At 41.1% G+C, this 12074-nt stretch overlaps 1 protein-coding gene across 1 annotated transcript in view; it reads left to right on the top strand.

Moving 5' to 3' along the window:
- The window catches only part of LOC128686443 (fat-like cadherin-related tumor suppressor homolog), a 73578-nt gene that overhangs the window by 26144 nt on the left and 35360 nt on the right, over positions 1–12074 (top strand). The window contains exons 5-6 of the mRNA XM_070085693.1: positions 1812–2022; positions 10938–11077. Coding sequence (XP_069941794.1) covers positions 1812–2022; positions 10938–11077 — 351 coding nt within the window. The remainder of the gene's footprint in view (positions 1–1811; positions 2023–10937; positions 11078–12074) is intronic.

Genomic DNA, 12074 nt, shown 5'->3' on the forward strand with positions numbered 1-12074 from the left:
CATGTGTTGGTGTGCATTACGTAAACAAAGCCATTCGGTCATATTTTTTCTTCCTACTTTTCGACTTTATTTCGCTCATAACTCGGGAACCCTCTATCTGACCAGATTCAAATTTTCATCACTTGTGTACGGTAACGTGGAGTAGATTCTAGGAACATTTGGCATGTGCGGATGCTCTATGTCCAGAATTAATGAACTCATTCTCAGCATCGTGCTGGGATAACTTCCAAAACCCACAGTGGCTCAGCTTTAAACGTTCATTGACGGTGGAGAGTGAAATTCAAGAGTATAGGTATAGATCTGATCATTTTGTGTATAAAACTGTTAGCTATTTTTATTCTCGTTTAGTCAGTATCAAAATATATGCGCCTCCCTTCTCTGAACTGCTTCAATATTTAATGGTTGATGCATCTTATGACTAGGAAGCTATTCAATCAGTTTAGTTTGTGTCCGGGTAAATTTGTCAATATGTCACAATTCCAGGTATCGCAGAGTGACTGACTTGGTTTGTTATTGGTAATAGATTCACAAAATATACTTATTCACTTGATGTTAGTAGAGGTGGCGATGGTGGTCGTAATAGTGATAGTGGTGGTGGTGATATCAGTAGTAGTGATATCACATGCATATGTATACACATATGAATACACATGCACAAGTATGCATCCGTACATGTATATATACGTAAATGTTGCATACATACATAAATGCATGCATGCATATACACGTGTACAGTACATACAAACAATATACACATGCAGAAACGTACATACATATATGTAAACATATGTACATATTTCCATGCATACGTATACACAATATAAACATACATGCATACATTCTTACACATATACAGGTGCACATGCCTGCAGAAAAAACACACACACACACATGTACATATTTCATAGTTTTCCTGCACGCATTGAGGTAGAAGAGGCTGGGCTTATTATTTACAGGGATACCGTTCTCGGATAGCGCAGCAACCGAAATATTTCTAGTTAAATTTAAAATTGTTAATCACTGTAACAACATCCTAAGTGCATTCCACCTCCCTGGAACAAAGCCAGCCATTCAAAGTATTGTCTGACCGTAGTATGACCAATTTTACTTAAAAAAAAAGTCCTTTCCATCTTGATTGGTTTTTTCTAAAGCGTTTTGTTTAAAACAGCGAGCCATCACTCAGAAAAAAAAAATCCCAATATTCGGTAAGGGAATTATTTTTCAAGGACTTCAGGGGAGCCTCGAGCTCATTTGAGGGAGTGGGACATGAGACAGGATAAAATATTGAGATATTAGTCCAGAATCCCCAGAAAATTAGATGGTGCTGTTAACTTTGAAAACTCAATTTTTTTTCCCCACACAGCCGTATGGTAATTGCTTCGAGCTGTAAACTACGCATTTCCTGTTGTTTCCGTTGTAATGTAACCAAAATAATAGAAAAAAAATAACTGAAGCTGTAACAGCGATAGTGCTGAAAATTTACGAAACTTTCGTTTCAGAATTGAATTACATTTGCGACGTCTACGTAATCCGTCCCATGTTAATAACTGAAATTAGTGATGAATGTTATGAAGCAGTAATGTAGGTGTTGTTAGAGGCTCCCGGCTGCAGCAGCTACCATGCTGATAGTGTTATTACTCGGCACGCCATAACATCGTGCCAGGCACGAAGATTACACACGAAGGTTGAGATGCATCATCCGCTACTCTCATCCCGCTGAGAGCCTATTATCACATGTCGCTAGTGATTACCTTTATCCCCGTTGTAAGAGATACCACTAACACACACACACACCCATCTGGTGCCCACAGATCCAGGCTCAAGACAACGGACAGCCTCAGATGAGTGCCAGCACCCGGGTGTTGGTTCGGGTGGCTAATGTCCCTGACACCTCCGACCACCCGCCTGTCCTACCTACCCTGGCACCCGCCCACGTCATGGAGACCGACCCGCCGGGGCACCTAGTAGCCTTCGTCAACGCCCACGACCCTGACAATGACACACTCTGGTACTACATCACAGGTAAGCACGCAACTCCAGCACGCACTCTGTCGTGACAGTCAGGAGCAGAAAGTCACAGTGCCGAGGCTACGACGGTTCACAACTAGTAAGACGACGTTTCAGTTAGTCCAGGACCACTGTAACAAGTGTGGAGAGATGGCTGGTACTGGGACTCTCCGAAACACTGTTGAATTTCATCTTCAGTTTATTGGTTTGTATTGAATGGTCTTCTTACTATGTAGCTCAAAAGAACAGTATCATACACGCCACAAGTTATTATAACCTGGCATGACTTAATTGGCTTGTCTTTGGTCGTTGTTGCAAGAAATGTAACAAGCTGGTATAATGAGCTGGTGGCCGTGTGTGTGTGTGTGTGTGTGTGTGTGTGTGTGTTAGTTACCAGTTTGTTACCAGTTTGTCCTAGGCACATGTCGATTAGACACTAGGCCTGTTGTATATGTGTGTGTGTGTGTGTGTGTGTGTGTGTGTGTGTGTGTGTGTGTGTGTGTGTGTGTGCGTACTCACCTAACTGTGGTTGCAAGGGCCGAGTCACAGCTTCTGGCCCCACCTCTTCACTGGTCGCTACTAGGTCCACTCTCTCCCTGTTCCCTGAGCCTTGATGAAAAATTAGACATGTACAAGTTCTGGGTATCATTATTGTGTGTGTGTGTGTGTGTGTGTGTGTGTGTATGTATGTGTGTGTACTCAACTAGTTGTACTTGCCTAGTTGTGGTTGTAGGGGTCGATTCACAGCTCCTGACCCCGCCTCTTCACTGGTCGCTACTAGGTAACTCTTCCTGCTCCATGAAGTTTATCATACCTCTTCTTAAAGCTATGTATGGATCCTGCCTCCACTACGTAAACTTCCCAGACTATTCCACCTAACAACTTTGTGATTGAAGAAATACTTCCTAGCATCCCTGTGATTCATCTGGTTCTTCAACTTCCAACTGTGACTCCTCGTTGTTGTGTCCCATCTCTGGAACATCCTGTCTCTGTCCACCTTGTCGATTCCTCTCAGTATTTTATATGTCGTTATCATATCCCTTAGTTCCGGGACTAGTCTTGTTGCAAACCTTTGCACTTTTTTCTAATTTCTTTATGTGCTTGGCTAAGTGTGGGTTCCAAACTGGTGTTGCATACTCCAATATGGGCCTAACATACACAGAATGCTTTTCTTAGGTTTGCTAGGCGCCCGTATGCCGCAGCAGTTATTTGGTTGATGGGCGCATCAGATGTGCCCGGTGTTATACTCACCCCAAGATCCTTTTCCTTGAGTGAGGTTTGTAGTCTCTGGACCCCTAGACTGTACCCCATCTGCGGTCTTCTTTGCCCTTCCCCAGTCTTCATCACTTTGCACTGGTGGGGTTGAACTCCAGAAGCCAGTTTCTGGACCAGGCCTGCAGCCTGTCCAGATCCCTTTGTAGTTCTGCCTGGTCCTCGTCCCATTGAATTCTTCTCAACTTCACATCATCTTTAAACAGGGACACTTCTGAGTATATTCCTTCCGTCATGTTGTTCACAAATACCAGAAACAGCACCGGTCCTAGGACTGATTCCACGTGTAACCCTACTCGTCACAGGCGCCCACTCTGACACCTCGCCACGTTCCGTGACTCGCTGTTGTCTTTCCGACAGGTATTCCCTAATCCATTGAAGTGCTTTCCCTGTTATACCTGCCTGGTCATCCAGCTTTTGCACTATTCTCCTGTGTGGAACTGTGTCAAAAGCCTTCTTATAGTCCAAGAAAATGCAGTCTACCCACCCCTCTCTCTCTTGTTTTACTTCTGTCACCCTGTCATAGAACTCCAGTAGGTTTGTGACACAGGATTTTCCGTCCCTGAAACCGTGCTGGCTGTCGTTGAGAAGCTCATTCCTTTCTAGGTGTTCCACTACTCTTCTGATAATCTTCTCCATGACTTTGCATACCATACATGTCAGTGACACAGGTCTGTAGTTTAGTGCTTCGTGTCTGTCTCCTTGTTTTTTTTAAAATTTGAACTAAGTCTGCTGCCTTCCATACCTCAGGTAGTCACCCTGTTTCGATAGATGTGTTGAAGATTGTTGTTAGTGGTACACATAGTGCCTCTTGTTATTGTATAGAATCAGCCCAGAACCACCTGCCTGTTCAGCCTATAGCATAGTAGTGTATGTCGAGACGACATACGTAACATGACCGAGCTGTCAGCATAGTTGCTGATCCCCTTATATGTGTTATATAGATTAACTGAGTATCATAGTACCATCCATGTGCTTTATATAGAAGATCCCTAGGCCGAGTGGCTGTATGATGTCACGGAATACAGCATGAGTCAGTGTGACGAGCTGCCTCTTCCTCACTCGACGGATAGACAGACAGGCGAGCAGGCAGGCCTGGGCTCCCATCTCCCATTACCACAGTCTGACAATATAGCATTACCATCCAACAAGTGTGTCTACATTCAACCCTAAAATCTCCTACCCAACCCCACATGACAGAAAGACTTATGCATTGTGCTCGACCCTTATCGATGGCATGCCCAAATTGATGACTTGATCATACCATTGGGGTTACCAGCTTGGATCCGAGATCTGCCATGCCGCAGAATACGACGTCCTTACAAGTCCTTACAAGCCAGTGCATTTTCCAGTAGCGTACCCAAGCGGTCAGGCACTGGTGATCCTGTCACTCCTGTCTGTGTTCCACCTGCAATTTCAGGCTTGCAAGATAGTGTCCAGTTACCTCAAGTGTCTGAGGATGTTCTGACTACCTTGAGTTCTGAGCCTATCCCTGCAATGTCTGCTAGTTCAAGTAGTAGTTTCTCTACAGGGGACACCTTGTCAGAAAATGATTACTTGCAACTAGTAATGCCATCTCTTGTTGATGTCACATGCAGTCTGCAGAAAGACGTTTCTGTCACAGCTAGTGCCCTCACTAGAGTGTCTGTTGTTGTTTCTAGTGCTCCAGATGGTGATAATGTCCTAGTTGACAGTGATTCCTGCAAAGGGTTTATTTGTTGAGCCATCCTTACATGTTGTAAGAGATAGTAAGATCCATTTCTTCCTAGCTAACACTTCTGGTCACAGTGTTCATCTCAGAGCAAATACCAATCTTGTTGACCTTGTTCACTATCCTTACCCTGTTCAGGTAGAGGATGAGTTGTCACCTGACCAGTGGGTCGGTGCTATTTCTACTGGGGAGACCTCATCCACTTCACTGGATCAATCCGTTCCACCAGTTGAGGAGAAAGACTTAGCTCCCACTGACTCCCCAGACGAGGTCAAGCGTTTGTTGACTATGTTGAACAAACATCGTAAAGCCATTGCCTCACCAGGTGAGAAAATGGGTATAACAAACTTATTGTCCCATCGTATCCCACTGGAGCCTGGTACTAGACCTATCTATATACCTGCATACAGAATGCCTCATTCACAAGTTGCTGTCGCAGAAGAATTGATCAATCAAATGCTTGATGATGGAGTTATTGCACCTAGTAATTCACCCTGGAATGCACCCTTGATCCTAGTACCTAAGAAGGATGGTACTTGGCACCCAGTGATTGGCTTTAGGAAGTTGAATGCAAAAACTATTCCAGATCACACCCACTTCCAGTACTTGGTGATCTTTTATGTAACATTGGAGATAAAGTCTTTTCGACCCTGGACTTGTTACAAGGGTTTTGGCAAGTCCCTCTTCATGAGGACAGTCAAGAGCTAACTGCATTCTCCACTCATACAGGTCATTATCACTTCCTCCGTATGGCCTTTGGATTACGATCCTCCTCTATCACATTCTCAAGGCTCATGACTAATATCTTTAGAGGTCTCATAGGTAATGCACTTATGGTGTACTTAGATGACTTAATTGTTGTGTCTAAAGACGTGGATACACACTTGAAAAGACTTGATGTAGTACTTGGTAAGTTTGAAGAAGCCAATCTTGCTAATTGACCAGTTTTACATATTCGGCACGACATATACATATATATATATATATATATATATATATATATATATATATATATATATATATATATATACATATATATATATATATATATATATATATACCTTTAGACCAAAGATTGTTTTATATGCTAGTAAAAATGATAGATTGTCTTATGTGTATTAAGTATCCCGAACTCTGTATTACTGTACTAGTGTAAGGCCAACTAGTGTTTTTGTAATATCTCCTTATGTATGTTACAATGTTCAATTGTTGTGTACTTTGCCATTGTATAGAATCAGCCCAAGCCATACGCCTGCCGTCTCTAGTTTGTATCAGCTGTATGTCAAGACATACGTTAGCGTCGCCGAGCTCTCAGAAGTATCAGTTCCCAGTAGTACCAGTTACCAGTAACCAGTTACCAGTAGTATGACTCACTACCAACTGTCTGCGTGAATCACTGACTGTTATTCATGTTGCTGCTGACTATAGCATGTTTTTGAACGCTGCTCACCCCTAGGCTTCACTGGTGAGTCAGTTTTTAGAGAGCAGAGAGGCAGGGCGGGCCTGTGCTCCCCATATTTTCCGTTATAATTATACGTACTAACCAACCAGCCTACGTGAGTGTTCTTACCCAATCCACGTTTCGAACCCCACACATGACACGAGTCTTCAGCTTCCAATTGTGACCCCTAGTTTCTGTCCCCTCTCTGGAACATTCTGTCTCTCTCCACCTTATTTATTCCACGCAGTATTTTGTATGCCGTTATCATGTCTCTCCTGACCCTCCTGTCCTCGAGTGTCGCCAGGCCGATTTCCGTCAACCTTTTTTCGTAGGACATTCCCCTGAGCTCCGGAACTAGCCTTGTTGCAAACCTTTGTACTTTCTCTAAATTCTTGTGTGTACTCGCCTATTTGTGGTTGCAGGGGTCGAGTCTTAGCTCCTGGCCCCGCCTCTTCACTGGTTGCTACTGGGCCCTCTCCCCGCTCCATGAGCTTTATCAAACCTCGTCTTAAAACTATGAATGGTTCCTACCTCCACTACATCACTTTCTAGGCTATTCCACTGCCTGACAACTCTGACTGAAGAAATGCTTCCTAATATCTCTCTGACTCATCTGTGTCTTCAACTTCCAATTGTGACCTCTTGTTTCTGTGTCCCTTCCCTGGAACATCCTGTCTTTGTCCAATTTGTCTATTCCGCGCAGTATTTTATATGTCGTTATCATGTCTCCCCTGACACTCCTGTCCTCTAGTGTCGTCAGGCCTATTTCCCTTAACCTTTCTTCATAGGACATTCCCTTTAGCTCTGGAACTAACCTTGTCGCAAACCTTTGTACTTTCTCTAGTTTCTTGACGTGCTTTATCAAGTGCGGGTTCCAAACAGGTGCTGCATACTCCAGTGTGTGTGTGTGTGTGTGTGTGTGTGTGTGTGTGTGTGTGTGTGTGTGTGTGTGTGTGTGTGTGTGTGTGTGTGTGTGTGCTTGCTACCATAAACATAATTTTAATTTAACTTCAGAACAGTTGCAGGAAAAAAAAAAAAGAAGAAATATTCCACAGAAACTGTCGACGTTTCCAAAAATGCCGGAAAAAAAACCCAACAACTAATTGTGATTTTTTTAATTATGACTGATAATCAAACCTTCATATTGCAAAGTTTGGTTTTTATGGGGAACTGAAGGCAAATGAGTTAATAATTAAAGACAAAAGATTGGATGAAATATTTCTGTCCCGACAATAATGGATCCTGTTTGTCGTGTGAACCCTTGTCAAAATATTATTGAAAAAAAAAAGTTTACGAATATTAAAGCATGTGTGGAGTGACCTAGATGTTTTCACTCGATTGTGGCTCCACTGGTTCGAATCTCTGTCACCACTGCGGGTCATCACATGACTAAGACCCGCGTCAGGAAACACTTGTCCTGTTTTCTGACGAACCTCACCTAGCCTAACCTCTCGACGACAACACATGAACGTTGACTCCCTATTCCCAGGCCTCATGGTATTATCGTGTCTATTCTTAAAACTACTTGCATAGTCATTGAACGTGGAATTGCCAAGTTACGTACAATAACTGGAGAATAAATATTAAAATGGTATACAATACCTACAGGTTGATAAGACATATGCGCAACATTTAGGCATCTTTATTCCGAAACTTTTCGCCTACACAGTAGGCTTCTTCAGTCGAGCACAGAAGAGTGAGAAGCAGCAGCAGAGGTGTAAACACGATGTCATCGGTCTAGCACCCTCGAAGACATAGTTTTGAGGTTGTCAGTCCCTCAGCCCGGGAGAAGAGTTTTGCTCCAGACTGGAACGAGATGGCATCAAGAAAACCAGTGCCAAGTACTGGTCTGTTAGAATCTAATCCGGGTTCTCTAACCCGGGTTTCATGAACCCGGGTTCGTTTCAGTACGTCAGTTATTGGCAATTCACTGTATCTTGTAAGCTCCGGTTATTTTACATTCATATAAATTTTGTTGTTTACGTAAAGTCTTTAATAAAAGAAATAAACTGATGTTAATATAACCACCATAAGCACAAGACGAGGTTGAGAACAGTGTCAGAGGGGCATCACTGACCTTCACAACTTAAAAAGGTAAATGACGCAGTATCAGTGGTACGAAAGTCAGTGATGCGAAGGTCAGTGGTACGAAAGTCAGTGATGCGAAGGTCAGTGGTACTAAGGTCATGTACAAAGGTCAGTGTGACGAAGGTCAGTGTCTCGAAGGTTAGTGATACTAGGGTCAATGGCACAAACGTCAGTGGGACGAAGGTCAGTGGTACAAAGGTCAGTGGTACAAAGGTCAGTGGTACAAAGGTCAGTGGTACAAAGGTCAGTGGTACAAAATTCAGCGTCACAAATGTTCACGTTACAGAGCTGATAGATCTCCTGATTAAAAGGCCGAATCATTAAAGAAATCTTTAAATATATTTCTTTGCCAGAAATATACAAGGATTACCAGAGATAATCTGAGCGCTTAAAAGCTTATAACTTATAAAATTTATATATTACACTGAAAGAATATATTTATATATTTAAAGACTTTCTAGAGTTATGTATATTTCTCTTCTCCATTTTTTGTTTATTTTTAGATATAATTTATAATGATAAACACGATGAGTATGAGAAAACTGATATAAATTGATTGGCAAAGAATACCTGTGACCTGTTTCGAGAATTTTCTGCCCTGACAGCCCATCCAGTGGCCAGGCTTTTCTGCTGATTGCCTGTTTAACCAGGATGTTGCTGTTTTGAAGATTACCTTCTGGTGTATATTATATATATATATATATATATATATATATATATATATATATATATTATATATATATACACCACTATATAATATATATATATACACCACTATCTATATATATATATATATATATATATATATATATATATATATATATATATATATATATATATATATATATATATGCAAAACAACCACTCTGAAAGAATAGAGAAATTCCAAGCGCTTTCGTGACTACTCACATTATCAAGGAACTATGAAAGTGAAGCAACCAAGGAAGCTATATAAGGGGTCGGCCAGCCCCTCACTATCAGATCCTTGGATGCTTCACTTTCATAGTTCCTTGATAATGTGAGTAGTCACGAAAGCGCTTGGAATTGCTCTATTCTTTCAGAGTGGTTGTTTTGCATATTTTGAAATCACCTGTTTACTATGATCTTATTGCATATATATATATATATATATATATATATATATATATATATATATATATATATATATATATATATATATATATATAGGGAAGTACCACCTCTATAGCTGGACTGGGGACCCTCATCCTCAGAGAAGACAATAAACGTACCTCAGGGAAAACTCAAGGTTCTCCCCGGAGCTGTTTGAATATTTTCTTCTCCTATCACCCCCTATATATTTTTTATTCTATGTGAACATTTATTAATAAACAAAATACATTTACAGAAAAAAACAAACATGAATACAATGGCACAATGTATCAAAGATCATGAATTTCCTCCAGCTCCTCCGAGGCTGGACGTGAGCCAAGTACGCAGCAAGCATTTCCCCTCTGGATGGCCACACTGAGGCGCTGGAACATGAAAGTGGCTGCCCTTGGGTCCCTGGTGGTGTCGATGAGTCTGGAACCCAATTCTTTAAGGAAACGTGTGTCATTTTTTCCCCATGATCCCAAGGTCTCTGATCCCACTGGGACAAATTGATACTGTTGGCTAATATCCCTGTACTTGCTGATCTTTTACACACCATGTATATATAATATCGTGCCAAATAGGTAAAAACTTGCTATTTTGGCTTAAATAGCAATGCTCTTCTTGCCGAATAAGGCAAGCGAATATTAGTGTATGCAATCATTTCGCAAAAATCATTCTGAACCTAACGAAATAAAGTATATTTCATTGTGTTTGTTTATTATTAAATTATTGTAAACTTATCTAAAATATATTTAGTTGGATTCGGCTAAATTAAGTTGCGCTTGTTATAATAAGGGTAGGTAAGTTTACTAAGGCTCTTCTGATGCAAAATTATTAATTTTTGCATTAACATCAATTAAAATATATATATGTAAAACGTGTAAGAGTAAATTTTAGAAAGGACTTAATTTTAAATGAGTTCTTGCTAATTGACCAGTTTTACCTATACGGCAGGACATTATATAATCAAACATTATCTCTCAGTCCACACCAGGATTCGAACCTGCGCATTTTCAAAGTAAACGGTACTGTGTACTTTGAAAGTGTGCAGATTCGAATCCTGCTGTGGACCGAGAGATAATGTTTATTAAAAATTCGCCCGTTTGCGAATCAAGCATATATATATTGTTGGCTGCCCAGTAGCACACTTAGCCATCACAGCAGTTGAAGGAGGTAATGATCTAATATCCTCTTGAGAACTTCATTTATTCCACAAGTATTTCTAATATCTGTTGGTAGCAGGTTGAACAGTCTTGGCCCACGCTTGTTGACACATCACTAAGTGCTTCCCTGGATGCTCCACAGAGGGTGACGAGAGTGGTAGGTTCAGCATGGGTGTCGACTCCGGCCTAGTGAGTCTGGCTCGCCGACTGGATCACGAGGACCAGTACCACTACACACTCACAATTGCTGCAACTGACGGTGTTCATACGTCTACCGCCAAGGTCAGTCACTACACTAACTTAACCTATTTAAACTTAATTTTTAAAGGGGTGGATCAGTAAGCCAGTGAAAGGCTTCGATCAGATGACCAAAAACACCAGTAGCTGGTCATAAATAACAAAAAAAGCACAATACCGTGACTGGAACGATACACAAATAACCCGCACATAGAAGAGTGGAGCTTACGACGACGTTTCGGTCCGACTTGGACCATTTACAAAGTCACACTTTGTAAATGGTCCAAGTCGGACCGAAAAGTCATTGTGAGTTCCTCTCTTCTATGTGCGGGTTGTGTGTGTATAGTTGGTCATCTTATGACTAAGACCAGCGTCAGGAAATACGTGTCCTGTTTCCTACAAACCTCACCTAATCTAAACTAATCTAACCAGTGTTAAGGCTCGTAACATGGGATAGAGAGAGAACTAATGTCAGCTACCACAGTTGTTTTAACCACTGTAGAGGAAAAATATTATAATTTGTTGAAGGATATATGCATGACAGAGATGAAGATGATGTCAGTGTGTCTGAGAACACTCCTCGTTAAACCTGTGTTGGCTCCAGTTTTATGGGCCTGGCATTTATAGGCGCAAGTTATTTTGTTTTTAAACCATCCAAACCTGTTTTCAACATGTAATATTGGCTTCGTTGACGTTGTTAGTGATTACGTAATAGAAGAACGAGTCATCACTGATGCAAAATAGTGCTTGAGTATCTTAAGTTGCATTCAAATATTAAACTTATTGAGACATTCTTCAAGGCTAAAAATCTTGTAATATTTTACACTGATCTTCCTGAGATACTTTTAATATTCCTCCAACACTGAAACGAGTGATGATCTCTCTTCATGCAGTACGAGTCCAATTAATTTTATCAAATGCCTTTCTGTGTTAAGTAAGTTTATTTCGATACAGGTACACACAAGTACAGTTATACAAATTTAGATTCAAATTTATCTTACATACATAGGAACATATGTGTAAATTACCTAGTATAACCCAG

Source organism: Cherax quadricarinatus, chromosome 17 (genome assembly GCF_038502225.1).
Source record: "Cherax quadricarinatus isolate ZL_2023a chromosome 17, ASM3850222v1, whole genome shotgun sequence".
Classification (NCBI taxonomy): Eukaryota; Metazoa; Arthropoda; class Malacostraca; order Decapoda; family Parastacidae; genus Cherax; species Cherax quadricarinatus.